Here is a 25,436-nt window from a genome sequence, read left to right on the forward strand (position 1 = left end):
TGAATGAGAATTTTATTTAGAGGATAACTGAATATAACTGCAATACAGAACAATTACGACACTAAATGTTAGATATATTACTATAAGAGTTGATATTTACAGTAGAGCATTACAGAATGCCATAAATGTGGGATTATATTATGTGGGATCCCCTCTGCATTCCAACGGAGTATACTTTTCTGCTTATGGTACATTATATTGTAATATTCATGAGGTTTAAATGTTAACAAATTACGGGTCTGCAACACATGAGAATGGAGCGTTTGAAGTACACAGACAGGCGGGTGGAGGGAGGTTGATCGTCCGACTTCAGTGGAGGCTGGTGCCACCTTAAATCGGAGAACAGGCTCCTTGTAACGGCTAGAATTAAAATGAGCCCGTTCTTCGATTTCTCCCTCCACCAGCCTCCACTGTCCGACTGTGATTCCGTCCCTGTCTACTCCGCTAGCTTCAAGTAGTGTTCCAGTGAGCCGTGGCTGGGGTCTAGGCTGTGTCCATACCAGGGGCTGCAGGGCAGGCGGGGGTCAGCGCTCTGAACGAGGGTCATCTTACAGGTCAGAGTGTCCACCCGAACCTCGCACCACCCTGGGAAGTCCACCGGGTGATGCACCCTGTACAGAGAGAGAGAGAGAGAGAGAGAGAGAGAGAGAGAAGGGTTGTTGAGCTGGTAGTCTAAACGTTTTTAATGGCTTGCTTAACATATATGCTTTCTCTGAAAGCATGATGATGACAATATAGATAATATAGATAATGTAATACAACTCTAAGCATTTCAGAGCCTGGGGGAATATATTCCTTGCATTTATTTTCAAATCAAAAACCATAATTATCAGATCTTTAGAGAATAAAAATAAAAATTCCCTTTCAAGGACCTCTGCGCCTGGATACAATTTTCATGGCTGTATTGCATTGCAAGCTTCTCCCAACCATGGCAATCAGGTTCCTATTCCCACCGCTGCAAATCTAAATACAACGACCCAGAAAGGCACATTGATCACAGGTGCGTAGTGTACTCACGTCTCGCAGCAGCCGACGCCGACAGGATGCAGACAGGTACACTGCAGACAGCCGTCCTCCATCCAGGACTCCCCCAGAGAGAAGTGTCTCCCCTCGTACACACACAGCGCTAGGGTAGAGAGAGACCCCCCACCAAAGGTGTTACCCCAATCATACATAAACCAAGCCTCAATTATCCACAAAAAACTTCAACTTCAATTTATAAATCACAACTTTAACATAAACAAAAGTCATTTAGTACCAAAAGCAGTCTTCCTGGGCTTGGACGTGTTGACGATGGACTTTCATTTAAGAAGAGCAAACCTGAATGATACCCTGAATCACGGGGTAATAAAAATCTACTCTGAACTTAAAATCCATTCAACAGGCCCAATGCCTTCAGATTAACGCTAAACACCCTATCCTAGAGCATGGCTTTGCTTACCTTTGGAGTTGAAGTGGCACTGCATAGGAACCGCAAGGCAGGTGGTCCAGAGCAGTGTCCCAGCCAGGAAGGTCAGTGGCCAGTTTCTCCCAACAATGGAGTCCATCGTTACCATGTTCTTCATGTTCTCGTTTTGTAGTTCTAGATCTAGTTCTCAAGAGTTTTCCGATTCCTCTCTTCCACCTCAATTTATACCCCAACATCTTTACGACCGCAGCGTAAAGGGTGGAGGTGGGGTTAGTTAGCTCCATCACGAGGACCGACCAGGGTCGAGGCAGGGGTGTGGGGCAACAGGGTTGGGCTTGGGGGGGGGGGGGGTCTGTGTCTTGGCATCGCCTTGGCAATCTGGAGCTCAGCACCTCTTCGCTCCAGTGGGCATGACCTCTAAAATTATAGAAACACGGACACATCCTAAAATGACTAAGACTTGGAGGCTAAGAGAGAGGTGAGAGGAAGGAGGGAAGTGAGAGAGAGGTAGAAAGGAGAGCGGAGGGGAGGCCTGTGGAGAACCAGTAATAGAGAGAGGAATAAATGGCTAACATGATTTAACTCCATTGATTCACAACTGTGTTCATCCACATAAGATTTCCCTATTGGGATTGAAGTTAAATATCCTCATTACTACCTTACTAAGGATTCCAGCTGAGGAGGAAAGTACCAGTTAGTGACTAGCTGCGTTACCTTTCACTACCAGATGTGTTACTATGTGGTTACTAAGACACTCTTACATGCAAACACAGATGCATAATACTGCAAGATGAAGTCAGCGACCTTACTGCCTCCACTGACCCCAGTTTACCTCATTTGGATGAGCTCATGTGTATGATGTCATGGCCGTGCAGCCGTGTCTCCAATCTGTGACCTCATGCGGGCCCTGTCCAGCAGCGGTTAGTCAATCGCCCACCCCAGAGGAGCAGAGACAGAGACGCAGGATGTTTGGGAGCAGGAAACTCATAAAGGACAGAATAAGACTTTTTTACTTTCATACTGGCTGCTGCAGGCAGGTGGCAGGTATGCATGTGTATGCTTTTATACACCCGCTCTTCAATTTAGGATGAAATGTGTCATGATTTTAGGGTGACAGCCTGGTCTATGGAATGTCAAATGGAAAAGGGTGGAGATTCTCTCACTCTCATGCCACCAATGAACTGCTCGTCCATGAAGACACTAATGGGTGTGAGACAAATTGCTTTTGTTTTAAGAGGGTTTTCCTACTCAGCACCTCTTTAAATGGCGTCAATCAAAGGGTGGGAATCCGTCAGCATCCGTCATCGTCTTATTGTATAGGACCCTTAGGTTCTGGGAGGGGAGAATATTTAGTGCTGTACTTTTGACCAGGCAGAGCCATATAGGCCCTGCTCAAAAGTAGTGCACTGTATAGGGAATAGGGTGCCATTTGGGACTCAAACATAATGTGGACAGGGTACTGAGGTGACAAGGTTCCAGAGTCGAGACATGTTCCTCCTCAGACTGTGACAAGTCAAGCTGTGGAGCTGGAGAGACATGGGCAACTTTGTCATACATTACACACACACACTGAGTCACAACAATACAGGACAAGAGCACGTCAGGGCCCTGCTGTCAGCATCACCCCTAGCTGACGAGGGAGACCTATCAACACCCGCCAGACTTCTGTGGGGGTAGGAGGGAACACGGGCGTAAAACACTAATTGCGAGGCCCGCGGGGTCCATTGTGAAAAACATGTTCCCTCATCACAGGTTTTTCCCCATGATCTCTGTCTGTCTGCAGATTGACAGCAAAAGTGGAAGGAGATGAGCTAATGTTTTGTTCTGGCTCAGGGAGCGTTAACTTGCTACCTCGGATAGAACAACTACCCTGCCAAATCACATGTCCCAAACAAACCCTCCTTTTTTAGGGTTTTACTGGGTTAGCAGACTCTTATGCAGAGTAACTTACAGGAGAAATTAGGGTTAGGTGTCTTGCTCAACAGATGTTTCACCTTGTCGGCTCAGGGATTTGAACCAGAGATCTTTCGGTTACTGGCCCAACGCTCTTAAACCTGCTGCCAATCACCCCAATGCAAGACAATAACCCCACAAGACTGCCCCATGGAGATGTAGAGAGCAAGGGATGCAGTTCAATTTAAGCACTCTGCTAGTAGTGCCTATGATGGCATGTGCTCCAACCCAAAGACCAACGAAGAGGTTTAGCGTATACACAATTCAAAGTAAGACATTTCATTTGCACATAAATGTGTTGCAAGTCTATAATGGAACTCAAATCCCATATATCCTAGGCCGTCATTGAAAATAAGAATTTGTTCTTAACTGTCTTGCCTAGTTAAATGAAGGTAAAATAAAAAATAAAATAAAAATGTACTTCTGTTGACTATCCCTTTAAGATTACACGGTTAACCCCGCCCCCAATTTTCCCATCCAGGAAGTAAGTGACCACTATCAGACCAGCTAAATCAACATTTGAAAACAACGATTGGGAACACACTCGCTCATTGACAGTGACTTAGAGATTGATTAAGTTTTCCTGATATCAGCAGCAGACTGTTGTGATCACAAAAAAACATAATCAAGTCCGAAAATAAATGTGTCGCTATAATGTCATTATTGTGAATCGAGGCGATAAAAGTTCACAAGTCGATCGGACTGATGGTCTGTAAACGGACTGTATCTCAGTATTTTTTTTTCGAGACAACTGCAGAAACTATTGTTTGTGCGCTACCAAGGGGATTTTTGCACTCAGGCCTTCCAAGCTAGCCCACGGCCAGGAAAGGCTTGCTAGCTACAATCCTATTTGCCTCTGCGAATTTATGAGTAACGTTCGCTAGCTTTTTACTTGTATGTGTTAAATAAGATGGATACAGACAAGTTTAACTATGTCTACAGTTGTGACTTGGACATTAATGTTCAACTGAAAATGTAAGTATTTTGTTACCGTGGGCTACTTATGGGCCATACTGTACAAGTAGCAAGTTAACTATCTCGCTCGATCCTTAAATGCTCTTCTAGGTTTTAGGCTGTCTCAGAAGAACGTTGACATCTGCTGTAAAAAGGGCTTTATAAATACATGTGATTGATTGATGTCAAAAATATCAGTCAGTGTAGCTATAGCTGGCTACCTAGGTCTTATTATACCTCAGTGACCTAGCTAGCCTACTTATGTCCATAACTGCGTACTGTTAAATGATAGCATGTTGACATCAATTACAATGCACCTCGAGTCTCTGTCTAATACCACTTTACATGCATAAAAAATGATTGCAACACTTGTCCCAAAAGTATCTCATTACATTGCTAGCTGACGTTAGTTGTTTGTCTTCTATTTACCTTAGCGAGCATGGCAACACCATGACTCAACCGGTACCACGGCTCCATAACGTGCCCGGTGAGGGCTCTTATTTGGGAACACGGAAAAATCCGCATTTTCTTGACATCATGCACATTCCAACGGCTCATCTACCTCTCGTGACGTCACTTAACGAGCTAGGCTCCGCTGTGGTGGCCCGTAAATAACGTTCATAATTCTCAACAAACAGTGCAGTGCTTCCCGTTAGGCCGTTACACACTGGAATAATAGGGTGATGCGTTTTGTCACAACTTGTCAGGGGACTGTTAACGTTGTCTCAACACCGCAGAATGTACAAAGATATATTCCGGGATATGCCCTGTCATTTAGCCTAGTGGCAATACAACTAATTTAGCCAAATGTGAACACACCTGCAGGTGTTCATAGATCTGTGGACCTCCAGAGTGTTGATCTACAACTTTTGTCTAGATTTTTAGAACTTTGGCTGAGTAGAGTGGCTAAGAATACTGATTCTGAAAGGGAAGGATGACTAGTGATGGTGGTGGTGTCAAACTACTTCCCTCTGTCTGTCTCTCATGACCCCCCCCCTACAGAGGCAGTTTGGAGGGCAAGCGGGAGCAGAAGAGCTACAAGGCCCTGCTGCAGGATCCAATGTTGCGGTTCTCTGGCCTCTACCAGGAGAACTGCTCAGACCTTTATGTTACCTGTCAGGTGTTCGCAGAGGGCAAGCCCCTGGCGCTGCCCGTGCGCACCTCCTACAAGGCCTTCAGTACACGCTGGAAGTGAGTGACACCCAGGCTGTGTCCCAAATCCCAAATGGCAACCGATTCCCTACATAGTGCACTACTTTTGGCCAGGTTGGTGCACTATATAGGGAATAGGGTGCCATTTGAGAGCAACGGTAATCAACTCTTTGACCTGGTTGGTCTTTATCTCACATTGTAGACTCATTTTATGATAATCTATACAAAATATAATTGTACTTGTGAACTGTTCTCTCTCTCCTCCCTGTCTCTCCTCCCTATCGCCTCTCTCTCTCTCTCTCCCTGTCTCTCCTCCCTATCACCTCTCTCTCTCCCCCTTCCTCTTTCCCCTTCCCCAGCTGGAATGAGTGGCTGAAGCTGCCAGTGAAGTACCCAGACCTGCCCCAGAGTGCCCAGGTGGCCCTTACTGTGTGGGATGTGTACGGACCAGGCCGAGCCACCCCTGTGGGGGGAACCACCGTCACCCTCTTCGGCAAATATGGGTGAGTCCAAGTCCATCTCAGCAAATATATGTCCATATACTGTACTATGGAAGGGAATTGGAATTTCAGTATACTTTCTGAATTGACTGGAATTGACCCCAACCCTAGCTGACTGTATATGGAAGAAGTATGTGGCTATTATTGGGGTGGGGGACAACTCCGAAAGCCAACCAGAACATTGACTGATGACATCTCCCATCCCCTCTCCATCTCCCGTTCCTCTCTCTCAGGATGTTCCGGCAGGGCATGCACGACCTGAAGGTGTGGCCGGGGGTGGAGGGGGACGGAGGGGAGCCCACCAGCACCCCAGGGAGGACCAGCAGCAGTCTGGCAGAGGACCAGATGGGGCGACTGGCCAAGGTAAGCACAGGGTCAGGGGTCCCCCTGGAGGGTTTGTTTGGGTTTGTGTGTTTGACGGCGGAGAGAGTGTGTGATGTACTTCTGTGAAAGGACTCGTCTAAATCACTGTCTATTCCAGGCCCCTGACCTGGAGTTTCTCAGTGATGTGAGTACTAGGGGTTGGAAGGAGGGGAGAGGGGGTCGGAATGCTGGATGTGTATGTAGGCCTGTGTGTGTAGGCCTGTGTGTGTTTGTGTCTATTTCTTTGTCGGTGCACATATTAGGCCCTATAGCTAAATCTTGCTGAATTTGTGTGTGTGTGGCTTGTTAATGTTTGTCAGGAATATGGTGCATCAAACACCCCTGCCATTTTACCAGAGAAACAACTAAGAAGCACCACCTTTGTATAATGCATATAATTAAAATCAGGGATTCCTAAACTCGGTGCTCTGGAGCCCAAGAGTTGCATGCTTTGGATTTTGCCGTAACACTACACAGCTTGTTCAAATGATCAAAGCTTGATGATTAGTGGATTATTTGAATCAGCTGTGTAGTGCTAGGGCAAAAACCAAAACATGCACCCCTTGGGGTCCTGAAGAACAGAGTTTTGGAAACCCTGATTTAAATCTTGCACTAATGTGTCATTAGCCTTTGGTGTGTTGGTTTTCATTTTGCAGTAATTTACTAAGAATTAGACCCACTGACCATTTTATCAAGCTGAAGTCAAAAGAAAAGGGATAAATGGTGCCCCATGGGTGTGTCAACTGGCTGTAAATACTGGAAACTGTCTGTACCAAGTTCAGAGTGAGCTCTAATAGCTATAGCGAATGTTGTGCTTGTGTGCCCCTGTCACCCACACTGACTGAGCGGATTGGCTGCTGAGTGTGTGTTCAGTGCTTCCGTTGCACTGGATTGGCCACTGGGCACCAAGCTGCGCTCTGATTGGCCGAGCTAGCTTTCTGCATATCTCTGCTCCACCTCGATTGCTTCCTTTATTCCTAACCTCTCAATCTCTTCTCCTCTTTCTTTCCCTCCATCCCTCTTTCTTTCTCTCCTTCTAGCTGACCAAGGCCCACCGGCAGGGTCACATGGTGAAGGTAGACTGGTTGGACCGCCTGACCTTCAGAGAGATAGAGATGATCAATGAGGTGAGTTAGTAGAGGATCTGGGGTCAGTTTTTAAAAATCATTGATGCCTTATACTGTAAACCATACACACTCACAATCACCTGAACGTACGTACGTATATCCCAACCGGAGGCCATGGATTACAGGCAACATCCGTATCGAGCTAAAGGCTAGAGCTGCCGCTTTCAAGGAGCGGGAGACAAATCCAGACACTTATAAGAAATCCCGCTATTCCCTCAGACGAACCATCAAACAAGCAAAGTGTCAGGACAGGATTAAGATTAAATCTTACTACACCGGCTCTGATGCTCGTCGGCTGTGGCAGGGCTTGAAAACTATTACGGACTACAAAGGGAAACCCAGACACGAGCTGCCCAGTGACGCAAGCCTACCAGACGAGCTAAATGCCTTTTATGCTCGCTTCGAGGCAAGCAACACTGAAGCATGCACGAGAGCACCAGCTGTTCTGGATAACTGTAATAACGCTCTCGGTAGCCGATGTGAACAAAACCTTTAAACAGGTCAACATTCACAAAGCCGCTGGGCCAGACCGATTACCGGGAGGTGTACTCAAAGCATGCGCGGACCAACTGTCAAGTGTCTTCGCTGACATTCTCAACCTCTCTCTGACCGAGTCTGTAATACCTACATGTTTCAAGCAGACCACTGTAGTCCCTGTGTCCAAAGAAGAGAAGGTAACCTGCCTAAATGATTCCCGCCCCGTAGCACCTATGTGAGAATGCTGTTCCTTGACTACAGCTCAGCGTTCAACACCATAGTGCCCACAAAGCTCATCACTAAGCTAAGGACTCTGGGACTAAACACCTCCCTCTGCAACTGGATCCTGGAATTCCTGACGGGCCACCCCCAGGTGGTAAGAGTAGGCAACAACATGTCTGCCACGCTGATCCTTAACACTGGGGCTCCTCAGGGGTGCGTCCCCTCCTGTACTCACTGTTTAACCACGACTGCGTGCCAAATACGACTCCAACACCATCAGAAACTTTGCTGACGACACAACGGTGGTAGGCTTGATCACCGACAACGATGAGATGGCCTATAGGGAGGAGGTCAGAGAACTGGCAGTGTGGTGCAAGGTCAACAACCTCTCCTGCAATGTGAGCAAAATAAAGGATCTGATCGTGGACTACAGGAAAAGGCGGGCCTAACAGGCCCCCATTAGCATCAACGGGCCTGTAGTGGAGCCCCGAACTATCATGGTCCAAACATACCAAGACAGTCGTGAAGAGGGCACGACAAACATTTTCCCCCTCAGGAGACTGAAAGGATTTGTCATGGGTCCCCAGATCCTCAAAAGGTTCGACAGCTGCACCATCGAGAGCATTCTGACCGTAAGGTGCTACAGAGGGTAGTGCATACGGCCCAGTACATCACTGGGGCCAAGCTGCCTTCCATCCAGGACCTATATAATAGGCGGTGTCAGAGAAAGCCCATAAAATTGTCAGAGACTCGTCACCCAAGTCATAGACTGTTTTCTCTGCTACCGCATGGCAAACGGTACCAGGGCGCCAAGCCTAGGACCAAAAGGCTCCTCAAAAGCTTCTACCCCCAAGCCATAAGACTGCTGAACAATTAATAAAATTGCCCACCCCCCCCCGGACTATTTACATTGACCCCCCCCACCCCTTTTGTACAGTGCTGCTACTCACTGTTTATTATCTATGCATAGTCACTTAACCCCCACCTACATGTACAAATTACCTCAACTAACCTGTACCCCCTGTATATAGTCTCTTTATTCTTGTGTTACTTTTTATGATAATTTTTTTACTTTAGTTTATTTGGTAAATATTTTCTTAACTCTTCTTGAACTGCGCTGTTGGTTCAGGGCTTGTAAGTAAGCGTTTCACGGTAAGGTCTACACTTGTTCAGCGCGTGTGACAAATAAAGTTTGATTAGCCTCATCACAGATGCGTTATATGTGTGACACATAACATGACGTACTTTATATGTAAAGGCCATCGCTCATTTCTGCCGAGACCTCTTTAAAAAAAATCTAAAGTCAGTCAGCCTCTTATGTTTGTGTTCCCACAGAGTGAGAAGCGTAGCTCCAACTTCATGTATCTTATGGTGGAGTTTCCTCGTGTCAAAACTGGAGAAAAGCCTGAGTACAGTATTGTCTATTATGAGAAGGTAGGTATATATATATATATATACACACATACATACATGGTTGTGACATTTTGAGCTGTTGTCATAATTCTGAAAGGGATTGATTGGTTGATTGCCGTGGTGATGTGGTAGCTGATTGGCTGGCTGACTGACTAACTCCTCCCCCTCCAGGATGGAGATGACGCCTCACCGGTGCTCACCAGCGCTGACATCGTTAAAGTCCCTGACCCTCAGATGTGCATGGTAAGAGACACACACACACACACACACACACACACACACACACACACACACACACACACACACACACACACACACACACACACACACACACACACACACACACACACAGGGTTAGAATGGAGATTTGTTTTATTTTCAACATATCAATATTGCCATACATGTATTGAGTTTAATGTATTAATAATTTATAATGTCCCTCTGCCCCTGCCATAGGAGAACCTTGTGGAGAGCAAGCACCATAAATTGGCCCGTAGCCTTCGGAGTGGCCCGTCGGACCACGACCTGAAGCCGAACGCTGCCACACGAGATCAGCTCAACGTTAGTACCATTAGTCAACCACAACTGTATGTGTGTCTGTGTGTGGTTTTAGCAGTAGGCTCAATCTTGTGTGTATACCTCTCTCTACAGGTCATAGTGAATTACCCTCCGACCAAGCAACTGAGCTCAGAGGAACAGGACCTGGTGTGGAAGTTCCGTTACTACCTCACCACTCAGGAGAAGGTGTGTGTCCTGCTAAGTTTGAAGTCCTTTTATGGTTGTCCTTTTTTAGTCCATTTTATTTGTGATTTAAAGTATGTAGACACACAACACAGTATGTGCATGTTTATAGCAGAATACATTTCCATACAAAATGGAAACAAAGTTGGACAGCATCTATAGGGCCCATCGAGTTCCTGACCTCGTAACCTGACCAGGGAAGCATCCTAGATTAGCATTGTCCCAGTATAACTGGGGCCCTGAGTTTCTCTTGGTTAAGTCACAGGGTCAGGAAAAACCCAGAGCCCTATGTTCACCACAACAACACTCAAATACACTCCATGAGTGTTGACACACTTGTCTAAGCTAATTACCTAAGAGCCCCTCTTCCCTCTCCCCTCCAGGCACTGACTAAGTTCCTAAAGTGTGTGAACTGGGCGCTGCCCGGGGAGGCTAAGCAGGCCCTGGAGCTGCTGGGGAAGTGGAGGCCCATGGATGTAGAGGACTCCCTAGAGCTGCTCTCCTCCCAGTTCACCAACCCCACCGTACGACGCTACGCTGTGACCAGGCTGCAGCAGGCCGACGACGAGGTAGGTTGCAGGGGGCGGTGAAGAGAGAGTGTGTGTTGGGTTGTGTGAGTGAGTGAGTGGGGGAGGGGGAGTGACACAGCAGAGCCATGTACACTACCGTTCAAAAGTTTGGGGTCACTTAGAAATGTCCTTATTATTAAAGAAAAGCAACTTTTTTTGTCCATTTAAAATAACATCAAATTGATCAGAAAAACAGTGTAGACATTGTTAATGTTGTGAATGACTATTGTAGCTGGAAATGGCTTATTTTTTTTATGGAATATCTCCATAGTGTACAGAGGCCTATTATAAGCAACCATCACTCCTGTGTTCCAATGGCACGTTGTGTTAGCTAATCCAAGTTTATAATTTTAAAAGGCTAATTGATCATTAGAAAACCCTTTATGTTAGCACAGCTGAAAACGGTTGTTTGGATTAAAGAATTAATAAAACTGGCCTTCTTTAGACTAGTTGAGTATCTGGAGCATCAGCATTTGTGGGTTCAATTACAGGCTCAAAATGGCCAGAAACAAACTTTCTTCTGAAACTCGTCAGTCTATTCTTGTTCTGAGAAATTAAGACAGAGTTCCTCTGTCCAGTGTCTGTGTTATTTTGCCCATCTTAATCTTTTATTTTTATTGGCCAGTCTGAGATATGGCTTTTTCTTTGCAACTCTGCCTAGAAAGCAAGCATCCCGGAGTCACCTCTTCACTGTTGACGTTGTTTTGCGGGTACTATTTAATGAAGCTGCCATTTGAGGACTTGTGAGGCGTCTGTTTATCAAACTAGACACTCTGATGTACTTGTCCTCTTGCTCAGTTGTGCACAAGGGCCTCCCACTCCTCTTTCTATTCTGGTTAGGGCCACTTTGCGCTGTTCTGTGAAGGGAGTAATACACAGCATTGTACAAGATCTTCAGTTTCTTTGCAATTTCTCGTATGGAATAGCCTTCATTTCTCAGAACAAGAATAGACTGACGAGTTTTAGAAGAAAGTTGTTCGTTTCTGGTAATTTTGAGCCTGTAATCGAACCCACAAATGCTGATGTTCCAGATACTCAGCTAGTCTAATGAAGGCCAGTTTTATTGCTTCTTTAATCAGAACAACAGTTTTCAGCTGTCCTAACATAAAATGATAAACTTGGATTAGCTAACACAACGTCCCATTGGAACACAGGAGAGATGGTTGCTGATAATGGGCCTATGTAGATATTCCATTGAAAATCAGCTGTTTCCAGCTACAAAAGTAATTTACAACATTAACAATGTCTGATCAATTTGATGTTATTTTAAATGGACATAAAAATGTGCTTTTCTTTCAAAAACAAGGACATTTCTATGTGACCCCAAACTTTTGAATGTTTGTGTGTGTGTACATGTACTACATACACACACACACACACCTACGTATCGCTCTCCCTGTGCTCCAGGACCTGCTGATGTACCTTCTCCAGCTGGTCCAGGCTCTGAAATATGAGAACTTCAACGACATCCAGTGTGGGCTGGAGCCAGGAGGCAAGCGGGACAGCCAGGGCCTGGCAGAGAGCTCCACCCTGGGGGACCTAGACAGGTTAGAGGGGGGACAAGGTGGAGGGTTGAAAGTTGTGACCGAATCAGGGAAAACTATGGCCCTAATTCATAGCCTAGGACCCTGAGTTTATTCTGGTCAGGTCGTTAGCCAGTGTTGGACAGGGGGGAAAAAACTCCTGGCCCCTAGATATGTCTGGTGTTGGTTGTCTGCTGTGCTATTTAACTGTGTTCTAACAGTGCAACATGAACTGTCTGTATGTCTCCAGTTCCCAGATCTTGACTGCTCCAGCAGTGCCCTCACCTGTCCCGAATGGAAAGGAAGGGGCGGACAGTGAGAATCCCGAGGTAAAAAGTGCACAGGAGAAGGGGAAAGGACAGACGTTTGTTTGTCTGACGAGAGAGGTAGTAATGTTGGTTCTGTGTTTCTACAGCAGGACCTGTGTACCTTTCTCATTTCCCGTGCCTGTAAGAACTCAACACTGGCCAACTACCTCTACTGGTGAGGGTGTGTGTGTGTGTGTGTGTGTGTGGTGTGTGGTGTGTGGTGTGTGTGTGCATATATAAACACGTGTGTACTAAATCTGTGTGTGCTCCCTCAGGTATGTTATAGTGGAGTGTGAGGACCAGGACACCCAGCAGAGAGACTTAAAAACCCACAAGATGTACCTCAACGTCATTGGGAGGTTTAGCCAAGCGCTGCTCAAGGTTAGACTTTCAACGTGCCTCATATCTTACTTCATCCTTCTGTTAATTTACATTTTCAGGACTATGAATTTGCTTGTGCAGTGAATGATACAGTGCAGTACGTCGGGAAAAACGCCAAGCAAGTATCTTTGCTTTGGTAACCATGAGTAGAACTAATTTCCCCCTCTTTCATGATCTTACTTTCTTCTCTGTACTCTCTCTGTAGGGTGATAAAAGTGTGAGGGTGATGCGGTCTCTCCTGGCATCCCAACAGACGTTTGTGGACAGACTGGTGCAGCTGATGAAGGCCGTGCAGAGAGAGAGCGGCAACCGCAAGAAGAAGGTACGAGAAGACCAATGAACCACACTTTACACTCCTCCCTCTGTCAGTCCGTTTTCGTCCGTTGTGGTTCCCAATGAACATGACCCAGGTCTTCTCTGCGACTGGTGTTTACGATTGCTGGTTGACACTGGCGCCCCCCCATGTGTTTCAGACGGAGCGACTGCAGGCTCTGCTGGCGGACAATGAGAAGGTGAACCTGTGTGAGATTGACCCCATCCCGCTACCTCTGGAACCCTCGGTCAGAATCCGAGGCATCGTACCAGACACCGCCACGCTATTCAAGGTGCACCATCTCTCCATCGCTGGCTAATTCTTCCTTCTCAACGCTATCCTTCCTCTCCTCCCACTCCGCTCCCTCTCGAACGCATCCCTCCTTATTTTCATCTTCTTCCTCCGCATTCATCCTCCCTTTCTCTCCCTCTTCTTTGGTTGTGCTTTGTAGCAGTTGTTTTTGAATGTGCTGCTATGTTTGTATGCTAATGTGCCTTTTTTCCCCTACGTGTCCTTATCTCACCGCTGTATGTCTGTGCGTGTATTATAGAGCGCCCTGATGCCTGCCAAGCTGATCTTCAAGGCGGAGGACGGGGCGATGTACCCGGTCATCTTTAAACACGGAGACGACCTGAGACAAGACCAGCTCATTCTACAGATCATCTCTCTCATGGACAAGGTCAGACACTAGCATTATTGCCATGTCATTACCGTAGAAACAAAGTACTGTATTTATTATTATGGATGTGGTCAGAGGCTAGCATTATTGCCATGTCATTACCGTAGAAACAAAGTACTGTATTTATTATTATGGACATGGTCTGAAACAAGCATATTATTATCATATTACCTTACTACAAACTTGCTGTAAGTCGCTTTGGATAAAAGCATCTGCTAAATCACTGAAATGTAAAGACACAGGCTGTTGTTTATATTTCAGCCTCTCCTAGAAGGTTGAGAGTCGGTGTAGTGTGAATTATGTAAATTCTCTCTCAGTTGCTCAGGAAAGAGAACCTGGACCTGAAGTTGACACCTTACAAAGTCCTGGCTACAAGCACCAAGCATGGTGAGCACCACCGATGTAGCTATCGATTAGAATACTGGGTCAGGACATGTGTGAAGTGACCTCTGACCTGTGTGTTGTCCTTCCTCCAGGGTTCATGCAGTTTGTTCAGTCAGTGCCTGTGGCTGAGGTCCTGGCCACTGAAGGAAACATCCAGGTAGAATTTACTGTATCTCATGGCTAAGAGACTTAACATTATTTGCTATGTAAGGTGTTTGTCTAGCATCTTTGCTATGTGCATGTCTGTGCGGACACGTCTTGTGATGTCTTCTCTGACCTAATTTGTTGTAAGCGATTGTGTTATTATTATACTTAAAAATAAAAAAAAAACTTTATTTTGTTCATATTTTCTTAACTCTTATTTTTCTTAACTGCATTGATGGCTTGTAAGTAAGCATTTCATGGTAAACCTGTTGTAATTTGGCGCATATTACAAATGCCATTTGATTTGTGTAAGACTCCTCTCTCTCTTCCTGTGTCTCTCCAGAGTTTCTTCAGAAAACACGCCCCCAGTGAAAAGGGGCCCTATGGCATCAGCCCTGAGGTGATGGACACCTACGTCAAGAGCTGTGGTGAGTCTACTACCAATAACACCCTCCCACCGACCAATCCCTGGCCTTGGTGTGGGCTCATTTTAAAGTGTGTTTTGGGATGACACGTCATTTTTTTTTTTTGTGTGTCTTTCCTCTACTCTTTCATGTTCCAGCTGGTTACTGTGTCATCACATACATCCTGGGTGTAGGAGACAGACACTTGGACAACCTGCTCCTCACAAAGACTGGTGAGTCTATAGGAATTATGTGTCGTGTACCTCCAACACCCCATGGTTGGACGTTTCTACCATTTCTACCACGTTGTCTGATCCATTTGTCCTCTCCTTCAAAATGCTGCTCCACTCTATTCTGTGTGACTGACGACACTGTGACAACTGCTGTTGTAAAAAGGGCTTCATGAATACATTTGATTGAATACCTTTCCATCTTCCGTTTTTTTCAGGAAAGTTGTTCCACATAGACTTTGGCTACATCCTGGGTCGTGACCCCAAGCCCCTGCCTCCTCCTATGAAGCTGAGTAAGGAGATGGTGGAGGGGATGGGCGGCATGCAGAGTGAACAGTACCAGGAGTTCAGGAAACAGTGTTACACTGCCTTCCTACACCTCAGGAGGTCGGACACACACGCTGCGTTTACACAGGCAGCTCAATTCTGATCTTTTGCCACTAATTGGTCATTTATATCAGCTTTGATGAACCTTTTTAAATTTCTCTTTCTTTCTCATCCCTGTCTCTTCAGGTATTCTAACCTCATCCTAAATCTTTTCTCTCTCATGGTGGATGCCAACATTCCCGACATTGCCCTGGAGCCTGACAAGACTGTTAAGAAGGTGTGTGTGTATTTCACTTCGCTATGTGAATTGTAAGAGTCCCATTTTTGAACGGGACGTTGACTGAATATTCTGTCTCCTCCCAGGTGCAGGACAAGTTCCGATTGGACCTGTCGGACGAGGAGGCGGTGCATTACATGCAGAGTCTGATTGACGAGAGTGTGGGAGCTCTGTTTGCTGCTGTGGTGGAGCAGATACACAAGTTTGCCCAGGTGTGTGTCTCAGCAGGGTTTAGTATGTGTGTGTCTCTCTCAGCAGGGGTTTAGTGTGTGTGTGTGTGTGTGTGTGTGTGTGTCTCTCCCTCTCTCTCAGCAGGGGTTTAGTGTGTGTGTGTGTGTGTGTGTGTGTGTGTGTGTGTGTGTGTGTGTGTGTGTGTGTGTGTGTGTGTCCCTCTCTCAGCAGGGGTTTAGTGTGTGTGTGTGTCTCCCTCTCTCTCAGCAGGGGTTTAGTGTGTGTGTGTGTCTCTCCCTCTCTCTCAGCAGGGGTTTAGTGTGTGTGTGTGTCTCTCCCTCTCTCAGCAGGGGTTTAGTGTGTGTGTGTGTGTGTGTCTCTCCCTCTCTCAGCAGGGGTTTAGTGTGTGTGTGTGTGTGTGTGTGTCTCTCCCTCTCTCTCAGCAGGGGTTTAGTGTGTGTGTGTGTGTGTGTCTCTCCCTCTCTCAGCAGGGGTTTAGTGTGTGTGTGTGTGTGTGTCTCTCCCTCTCTCTCAGCAGGGGTTTAGTGTGTGTGTGTGTGTGTGTGTCTCTCCCTCTCTCTCAGCAGGGGTTTAGTGTGTGTGTGTGTGTGTCTCTCCCTCTCTCTCAGCAGGGGTTTAGTGTGTGTGTGTGTGTGTGTCTCTCCCTCTCTCTCAGCAGGGGTTTAGTGTGTGTGTGTGTGTGTCTCTCCCTCTCTCTCAGCAGGGGTTTAGTGTGTGTGTGTGTGTGTCTCTCCCTCTCTCTCAGCAGGGGTTTAGTGTGTGTGTGTGTGTCTCTCCCTCTCTCTCAGCAGGGGTTTAGTGTGTGTGTGTGTGTGTCTCCCTCTCTCTCAGCAGGGGTTTAGTGTGTGTGTCTCTCCCTCTCTCTCAGCAGGGGTTTAGTGTGTGTGTGTGTCTCTCCCTCTCTCTCAGCAGGGGTTTAGTGTGTGTGTGTGTTTCTCTCCCTCTCTCTCAGCAGGGGTTTAGTGTGTGTGTGTGTGTGTGTGTCTCTCCCTCTCTCTCAGCAGGGGTTTAGTGTGTGTGTGTGTGTCTCTCCCTCTCTCTCAGCAGGGGTTTAGTGTGTGTGTGTGTGTGTCTCCCTCTCTCTCAGCAGGGGTTTAGTGTGTGTGTGTGTGTGTGTCTCTCCCTCTCTCTCAGTAGGGGTTAGTGTGTGTCTCTCTCTCTCTCAGTAGGGGTTAGTGTGTCTCTCTCTCTCTCAGTAGGGGTTTAGTGTCTCTCTCTCTCTCTCAGTAGGGGTTTAGTGTGTGTCTCTCTCTCTCTCTCTCTCAGTAGGGGTTTAGTGTGTGTCTCTCTCTCTCTCAGTAGGGGTTTAGTGTGTGTGTCTCTCTCTCAGTAGGGGTTTAGTGTGTGTGTCTCTCTCTCTCAGTAGGGATTTAGCGTGTGTGTCGCTCTCTCAGTAGGGGTTTAGCGTGTGTGTGTGTGTCGCTCTCTCTCAGCAGGGGTTTCGGCTCTCTCTCAGCAGGGGTTTAGTTTATGTCCTCTCTCTCAGCAGGGGTTTTGTGTGTGTGTGTCGCTCTCTCTCAGCAGGGTTTAGTGTGTGTGTGTGTGTGTGTGTGTGTCTCTCTCTCTCTCCCTCTCAGCAGGGGAGGTGTTTCTCTCTCAGCAGGGGTTTTGTGTGTATGTGTGTGTCGCGCTCTCTCTCTCTCTCTCTCAGCAGGGGTTTCGGCTCTCTCTCAGCAGGGGTTTAGTTTATGTCCTCTCTCTCAGCAGGGGTTTTGTGTGTATGTGTGTGTCGCTCTCTCTCTCTCTCTCTCAGCAGGGGTTTCGGCTCTCTCTCAGCAGGGGTTTAGTTTATGTCCTCTCTCTTAGCAGGGGTTTTGTGTGTGTGTGTCGCTCTCTCTCAGCAGGGTTTAGTGTGTGTGTGTGTGTGTGTCTCTCTCTCTCTCCCTCTCAGCAGGGGAGGTGTTTCTCTCTCAGCAGGGGTTTTGTGTGTGTGTGTGTCGCTCTCTCTCTCTCAGCAGGGGTTTCGGCTCTCTCTCAGCAGGGGTTTAGTTTATGTCCTCTCTCTTAGCAGGGGTTTTGTGTGTGTGTGTCGCTCTCTCTCAGCAGGGTTTAGTGTGTGTCTCTCTCCCTCAGCAGGGGTTTAGTGTGTGTGTGTGTGTCTCTCTCCCTCAGCAGGGGTTTAGTGTGTGTGTGTGTGTGTGTGTGTGTGTGTGTGTGTGTGTGTGTGTGTGTGTGTGTGTGTGTGTGTGTGTGTGTGTGTGTGTGTGTGTGTGTGTGTGTGTGTGTGTGTGTGTGTGTGTGTGTGTGTGTGTGTGTGTGTGTCTCTCTCTCTCCCTCAGCAGGGGAGGTGTTTCTCTCTCAGCAGGGGTTTAGTGTGTGTGTGTCTCTCTCTCTCTCTCTCAGTGGGGGTTTAGTGTGTGTTTCTCTCTCAGCAGGGGTTTAGTGTGTGTGTCTCTCTCTCTCTCTCAGTGGGGGTTTAGTGTGTGTCTCTCTCTCTCTCTCTCTCTCTCTCTCTCTCTCTGTCAGCAGGGGTTTTGTGTGTGTGTGTGTGTCGCCTCTCTCTCTCTCTCTTAGCAGGGGTTTTGTGTGTGTGTGTGTGTCGCTCTCTCTCAGTAGGGGTTTAGTGTGTGTGTCTCTCTCTCTCTCTCAGCAGGGGTTTTGTGTGTGTGTCGCTCTCTCTCTCTCGCTCTCGCTCTCGCTCTCTCTCTCAGCAGGGGTTTTGTGTGTGTGTGTCGCTCTCTCTCTCTCTCTCTCAGCAGGGGTTTTGTGTGTGTGTGTCGCTCTCTCTCTCTCTCTCAGCAGGGGTTTTGTGTGTGTGTGTCGCTCTCTCTCTCTCTCTCAGCAGGGGTTTTGTGTGTGTGTGTCGCTCTCTCTCTCTCTCTCAGCAGGGGTTTTGTGTGTGTGTGTGTCGCTCTCTCTCTCTCAGCAGGGGTTTTGTGTGTGTGTGTCGCTCTCTCTCTCTCTCTCAGCAGGGGTTTTGTGTGTGTGTGTCGCTCTCTCTCTCTCTCTCAGCAGGGGTTTTGTGTGTGTGTGTCGCTCTCTCTCTCTCTCTCTCTCAGCAGGGGTTTTGTGTGTGTGTGTCGCTCTCTCTCTCTCTCTCTCTCAGCAGGGGTTTTGTGTGTGTGTGTCGCTCTCTCTCTCAGCAGGGGTTTTGTGTGTGTGTGTCTCTCTCTCTGTAGGGGTTTTGTGTGTGTGTGTCTCTCTCTCTCTCTTGGGGTTTTGTGTGTGTGTCTCTCTCTCAGGGGCTTAGGGTGTATGTGTGTGTCTCTCTTACACTTTGTGTGTGTGTGTGTGTCTCTCTCAGCAGGGGTTCAGTGTGTGTCTCTAACGGGGGGTGTGACTGACAACATTCCGCTTAAAAGGCAGCGCGCGAAATTCAAATATTTTTTTGAAATATGTAACTTTCATACATTAACAAGTGCAATACAGCAAATGAAAGAAACTTCTTAATCTACCCATCGTGTCCGATTTCAAAAAGGCTTTACAGGGAAAGCACAACATATGATTGTTAGGTCAGAGCCTAGTCAAACACAGCCAATTTTCCAGCCAAAGAGAGGAGTCACAAAAAGCAGAAACAGATAAAATGAATCACTAACCTTTGATCTTCATCAGATGACACTCATAGGACTTCATGTTACATAATACATGTATGTTCGATAAAGTGCATATCTATATCCAAAAATCTGTTTACATTGGCGCGTTACGTTCAGTAATGTTTTGCTTCCAAAACATCCAGTGATTTTGCAGAGAGCCACATAATTTTACAGAAATACTTATAATAAATATTGATTAAAGATAAGTGTTATTCACAGATTTAAAGATATACTTCTTAATGCAACCGCTGTGTCAGATTTGTTTTTAAACTTTACGGAAAAAGCAAACCATGCAATAATCTGAGTACGGCGCTCAGACAACAAAATCAAGCCAAACAGGAAATCCGCCATGTTGGAGTCAACAGAAGTCAGAAATAAATCAAATCAAATCAAATTTATTTATATAGCCCTTCGTACGTCAGCTGATATCTCAAAGTGCTGTACAGAAACCCAGCCTAAAACCCCAAACAGCAAACAATGCAGGTGTAAAAGCACGGTGGCTAGGAAAAACTCCCTAGAAAGGCCAAAACCTAGGAAGAAACCTAGAGAGGAACCGGGCTATGTGGGGTGGCCAGTCCTCTTCTGGCTGTGCCGGGTAGAGATTATAACAGAACATGACCAAGATGTTCAAATGTTCATAAATGACCAGCATGGTCAAATAATAATAAGGCAGAACAGTTGAAACTGGAGCAGCAGCACAGTCAGGTGGACTGGGGACAGCAAGGAGCCATCATGTCAGGTAGTCCTGGGGCACGGTCCTAGGGCTCAGGTCCTCCGAGAGAGAGAAAGAAAGAGAGAATTAGAGAGAGCATATGTGGGGTGGCCAGTCCTCTTCCGGCTGTGCCGGGTGGAGATTATAACAGAACGTGGCCAAGATGTTCAAATGTTCATAAATGACCAGCATGGTTGAATAATAGTAAGGCAGAACAGTTGAAACTGGAGCAGGAGCATGGCCAGGTGGACTGGGGACAGCAAGGAGTCCTCATGTCAGGTAGTCCTGGGACATGGTCCTAGGGCCCAGGCCAGTTGAAACTGGAGCAGCAGCATGGCCAGGTGGACTGGGGACAGCAAGGAGTCATCATGTCAGGTAGTCCTGGGGCATGGTTCTAGGGCTCAGGTCCTCCGAGAGAGAGAAAGAAAGAGAGAAGGAGAGAATTAGAGAACGCACACTTAGATTTACACAGGACACCGAATAGGACAGGAGAAGTACTCCAGATAAACAAACTGACCCTAGCCCCCCGACACAAACTACTGCAGCATAAATACTGGAGGCTGAGACAGGAGGGGTCAGGAGACACTGTGGCCCCATCCGAGGACACCCCGGACAGGGCCAAACAGGAAGGATATAACCCCACCCACTTTGCCAAAGCACAGCCCCCACACCACTAGAGGGAAATCTTCAACCACCAACTTACCATCCTGAGACAAGGCCGAGTATAGCCCACAAAGATCTCCGACACGGTACAACCCAAGGGGGGAAACCCAGACAGGCCGACCACAACAGTGAATCAACCCACCCAGGTGACGCACCCCCCCCAGGGACGGCACGAGAGAGCCCCAGCAAGCCAGTGACTCAGCCCCGTAACAGGGTTAGAGGCAGAGAATCCCAGTGGAAAAAGGGGAACCGGCCAGGCAGAGACAGCAAGGGCGGTTCGTTGCTCCAGAGCCTTTCCGTTCACCTTCCCACTCCTGGGCCAGACTACACTCAATCATATGACCCACTGAAGAGATGAGTCTTCAGTAAAGACTTAAAGGTTGAGACCGAGTTTGCGTCTCTGACATGGGTAGGCAGACCGTTCCATAAAAATGGAGCTCTATAGGAGAAAGCCCTGCCTCCAGCTGTTTGCTTAGAAATTCTAGGGACAATTAGGAGGCCTGCGTCTTGTGACCGTAGCGTACGTATAGGTATGTACGGCAGGACCAAATCAGAGAGGTAGGTAGGAGCAAGCCCATGTAATGCTTTGTAGGTTAGCAGTAAAACCTTGAAATCAGCCCTTGCTTTGACAGGAAGCCAGTGTAGAGAGGCTAGCACTGGAGTAATATGATCAAATTTTTTGGTTCTAGTCAGGATTCTAGCAGCCGTATTTAGCACTAACTGAAGTTTATTTAGTGCTTTATCCGGGTAGCCGGAAAATAGAGCATTGCAGTAGTCTAACCTAGAAGTGACAAAAGCATGGATTAATTTTTCTGCATCATTTTTGGACAGAAAGTTTCTGATTTTTGCAATGTTACGTAGATGGAAAAAAGCTGTCCTCGAAATGGTCTTGATGTGTTCTTCAAAAGAGAGATCAGGGTCCAGAGTAACGCTGAGGTCCTTCACAGTTTTATTTGAGACGACTGTACAACCATTAAGATTAATTGTCAGATTCAACAGAAGATCTCTTTGTTTCTTGGGACCTAGAACAAGCATCTCTGTTTTGTCCGAGTTTAATAGTAGAAAGTTTGCAGCCATCCACTTCCTTATGTCTGAAACACATGCTTCTAGCGAGGGCAATTTTGGTGCTTCACCATGTTTCATTGAAATGTACAGCTGTGTGTCATCCGCATAGCAGTGAAAGTTTACATTATGTTTTCGAATAACATCCCCAAGAGGTAAAATATATAGTGAAAACAATAGTGGTCCTAAAACAGAACCTTGAGGAACACCGAAATGTACAGTTGATTTGTCAGAGGACAAACCATTCACAGAGACAAACTGATATCTTTCCGACAGATAAGACCTAAACCAGGCCAGAACATGTCCGTGTAGACCAATTTGGGTTTTCAATCTCTCCAAAAGAATGTGGTGATCGATGGTATCAAAAGCAGCACTAAGGTCTAGGAGCACGAGGACAGATGCAGAGCCTCGGTCCGATGCCATCAAAATGTCATTTACCACCTTCACAAGTGCCGTCTCAGTGCTATGATGGGGTCTAAAACCAGACTGAAGCATTTCGTATACATTGTTTGTCTTCAGGAAGGCAGTGAGTTGCTGCGCAACAGCCTTCTCTAAAATCTTTGAGAGGAATGGAAGATTCGATATAGGCCGATAGTTTTTTATATTTTCTGGGTCAAGGTTTGGCTTTTTCAAGAGAGGCTTTATTACTGCCACTTTTAGTGAGTTTGGTACACATCCAGTGGATAGAGAGCCGTTTATTATGTTCAACATAGGAGGGCCAAGCACAGGAAGCAGCTCTTTCAGTAGTTTAGTTGGAATAGGGTCCATAAATAGCATTATAAATATTCACTTACCTTTGATCTGCACTCCCAGGAATCCCAGTTCCACAATAATTGTTTGATTTGTTTGATAAAGTTAATATTTGTCCAAATACCTCCTTTTTGTTCGCGCGTTCAGTACACAATCCAAACTCACGACACTCAATCACTAGGGGCAGACGAAAAGTCAAAAAGTTCCGTTACAGTCCGTAGAAACATGTGAAATTAAGTATCGAATCAATCTTTAGGATGTTAACAAATCTTCAATAATGTTCCAACCGGAGAATTCCTTTTGTCTTCAGAAATGCAAGCTGACTCTAACGTGAATGCGCGTCACCAGCTTGTCACTCTGCCAGACCACTGACCCAAAAGAGCCCTCATTCCCCCCTCCTTCACAGTAGAAGCATCAAACAAGATTCTAAAGACTTGACATCTAGTGAATGCCTTGGGAAGTGCAATATGACCCCATAGACACTGTGTATTCGATAGGCCAAGAGTTGAACAACTACAAACCTCAGATTTCCTACTTCCTGGTTGGATTCTTCTCAGGTTTTTTACCTGCCATATGTTCAGATGTACTCAGACATCAAACTTCAGTGTTTTCTATCCAAATCTACTAATAGTAGCAACTGGGACTGAGTAGCAGGCAGTTTACTCTGGGCACGCTTTTCATCCAAACGTGAAAATGCTGCCCCCTATCCCAAACAGGGAATGAACCCATGTGTACCTTTCTCTTGTGTTACCAAATCATGTATATAACCTCTCCCACATAACCAATTTCTCCCACAGTAGCAGTTTTTTATTTATATAACGCTGCATTTTAAATAGCCTTTTGCCAATAATTGTGCCGCCTGAGTGTGTTGTAGACGTGAGGGTCATCTAACAGTGGTGTCTCCCATCTCTCCTCCAGTACTGGCGCAGATGAGAAGGACCATCTAAACAATGGATGAACAGACAGACAGGAGGGGTTGTATCCATAGTAACACTCAGTCCCGACACTCCCCTGCCCTTGTGAGATTGCGAGGATCCATCCAGGACACTGAAGAGGCCAAACCTCTACTGCAAAAACAAAACAACGACTGATGTTTTCATTTTGTATATATTATAAATAAAACTAATGGCCAAATAAAAACCATGTTGATACAGTGCAACACTGGTGTTGCCTTGTCTTTGTGTTGGAGTTGTGTTTTAGTGCATTTACACACATCGCATTCCCAAAATATTCTGTTGGGACTTGTGGTATAATGGTTATTGTACATGATTAACATGTATGGCCGGCTATATCCCCCGTCACCATACAAGGGCCATTTAGTTTAGAACACGTTGGTTTCATCCTAAATCTAGGTCAGTCGAAGACGCTGTAGCTGGCAGGTGGTTAGTTGTGTGGTAATGCCTGTGTGGTTCTGTCATGTTTGATCCGACACCCTGACCAAGAGCAATTTGTTTGAAGGGAAAAGTCTGTTGCTTTTTACACATCAGATCTTTCTTATACCTCAACATGACACTACACATTGCATGTACACTTCATTTTAATAAAGGTACCAGGACTATGAATTTACCATTGCAGGTGGAATTATAACCCTTTAGTTGCTTTTTATTTGATGTACAAAAGAACAGTAGTACTCATTGTACTTGTATTTTCTTTTAAGGTAATCCATTTACAACTGGTTAGGAAATGAAAAGATATTGCACATAAAAGCACTTCAAAATGACGAACATTGTTCACTCAATTTACATTTCCTTATGGTGTTGGAATGGGAACTATACATAAAGATCAGCAATTACATTTATCTAGCATTACAGTCTTCAAGCTGATCTCATTGTTGCTCATTTCAAGCAGTTTTTATTAGGCTTGTGGTTTTTTCTTCAAGCTCTGCTATACTCACATCTTCCCCCTCTCTGGTTAATATGAAACTTGACATTTACAGAACAGGATGCACCCGAATGGAAAGCAAAAGTATCATGTATTCACTTTCAAGACACTAGCAGACCGTTTCAGCTGACCCATGAATTAGTCATTTTCGAAAAAAGGTCACCCTGTTGACAGTGGCGATTTTAGCATGTAAATCTTGGTTGGGGGACAAACAAAGAAAATGTAGGATGCATGCCAGCATTCAACACTGAACAATACATTAATTGCACTATAACAGTGACAAATGGTGCACACAAAGCTGTCCCAACACCTTACCACTGCTACACCTGGCTATCAGCGGAGCCTTGTCTGCCAGCGAAACAATTCAGCCTCATTTCAAATTAAAATAAACTTTTTTTAAGCAAGTCAGCCATGTTTAAGTCAGCTTGCTTAACTGACAATTGAGATGTACAAACTATGGCATAAGGGGACAACAAGTGGATGAGAGACAATCCGTGATTTAAAAAAAAATAAAAAAATTAAACGCATGCCTGAGCTAGGACGGATGTAGTCATTAACTACTTGTTCAACCGTTTTGAAATGTACAGAATTAAGAACACAGGCCGTTCTTAAGGTATTCTCCCTATACACCAAGTCAGAACCTTAGGATAAATAAAAGGGGGCATATAATAAGCAGACAATGACAGCTCTTACAATATTCAATGATTGAATTTCTCAAAAACAGGTTATAGGCTACATGTGCACCACAAAGTCAGAACAGAAAATAGACCAAATGATTACATACACTTATTATT

The 25,436-nt window shown here is 46.0% G+C and overlaps 2 protein-coding genes across 4 annotated transcripts; one reads left to right on the forward strand and one right to left on the reverse strand.

Moving 5' to 3' along the window:
* On the reverse strand, positions 1–4,913 carry LOC124014090 (prostate-associated microseminoprotein-like). Its single transcript, XM_046328796.1, has 4 exons — positions 4,745–4,913; positions 1,442–1,825; positions 1,018–1,126; positions 1–611 (listed from the first exon to the last, which is right to left on the reverse strand). The coding sequence occupies exons 2-4, from the start codon at positions 1,563–1,565 to the stop codon at positions 437–439; spliced, it is 408 nt and encodes a 135-aa protein (XP_046184752.1). The 5' UTR covers positions 1,566–1,825; positions 4,745–4,913; the 3' UTR covers positions 1–436.
* pik3c3 (phosphatidylinositol 3-kinase, catalytic subunit type 3) lies at positions 3,880–23,917 on the forward strand. 3 transcript variants are annotated; one of them, XM_046328791.1, is made up of 26 exons: positions 3,880–4,336; positions 5,318–5,506; positions 5,827–5,970; positions 6,201–6,330; positions 6,449–6,475; positions 7,371–7,457; positions 9,492–9,590; positions 9,741–9,812; positions 10,026–10,130; positions 10,221–10,313; positions 10,694–10,879; positions 12,287–12,426; positions 12,653–12,731; positions 12,818–12,885; positions 12,986–13,091; positions 13,297–13,413; positions 13,565–13,696; positions 13,955–14,083; positions 14,401–14,470; positions 14,560–14,624; positions 14,955–15,039; positions 15,174–15,248; positions 15,464–15,632; positions 15,759–15,849; positions 15,936–16,061; positions 23,680–23,917. In XM_046328791.1, exons 1-26 carry the CDS (start codon positions 4,272–4,274, stop codon positions 23,692–23,694), a joined length of 2,664 nt encoding a protein of 887 aa, XP_046184747.1. In that variant the 5' UTR covers positions 3,880–4,271; the 3' UTR covers positions 23,695–23,917. The 3 variants fall into 3 exon arrangements, with proteins under 3 accessions (XP_046184747.1, XP_046184750.1, XP_046184751.1); XM_046328794.1 differs by having other exon boundaries at positions 12,821–12,885; XM_046328795.1 differs by lacking the exon at positions 6,449–6,475 and having other exon boundaries at positions 3,881–4,336.
* Positions 23,918–25,436: the final 1,519 nt, after the last annotated feature.

Source organism: Oncorhynchus gorbuscha, linkage group LG25 (assembly GCF_021184085.1).
Source record: "Oncorhynchus gorbuscha isolate QuinsamMale2020 ecotype Even-year linkage group LG25, OgorEven_v1.0, whole genome shotgun sequence".
NCBI lineage: Eukaryota > Metazoa > Chordata > Actinopteri > Salmoniformes > Salmonidae > Oncorhynchus > Oncorhynchus gorbuscha.

What these genes read in the sequence shown, in the direction of transcription:
- LOC124014090 (XM_046328796.1), bottom strand. Translation starts at nt 1,565, where the DNA reads ATGAAGAACATGGTAACGATGGACTCCATTGTTGGGAGAAACTGGCCA. An exon ending in GTGCCACTTCAACTCCAAAG is followed by an intron (nt 1,127 to 1,441) that starts GTAAGCAAAGCC and finishes TCTCTACCCTAG; the next exon opens with CGCTGTGTGTGTACGAGGGG. An exon ending in GGCGTCGGCTGCTGCGAGAC is followed by an intron (nt 612 to 1,017) that starts GTGAGTACACTA and finishes CTCTCTGTACAG; the next exon opens with GGTGCATCACCCGGTGGACT.
- pik3c3 (XM_046328791.1), top strand. Translation starts at nt 4,272, where the DNA reads ATGGATACAGACAAGTTTAACTATGTCTACAGTTGTGACTTGGACATT. An exon ending in ATTAATGTTCAACTGAAAAT is followed by an intron (nt 4,337 to 5,317) that starts GTAAGTATTTTG and finishes CCCCCCCTACAG; the next exon opens with AGGCAGTTTGGAGGGCAAGC. An exon ending in TGCAGCAGGCCGACGACGAG is followed by an intron (nt 10,880 to 12,286) that starts GTAGGTTGCAGG and finishes CCTGTGCTCCAG; the next exon opens with GACCTGCTGATGTACCTTCT.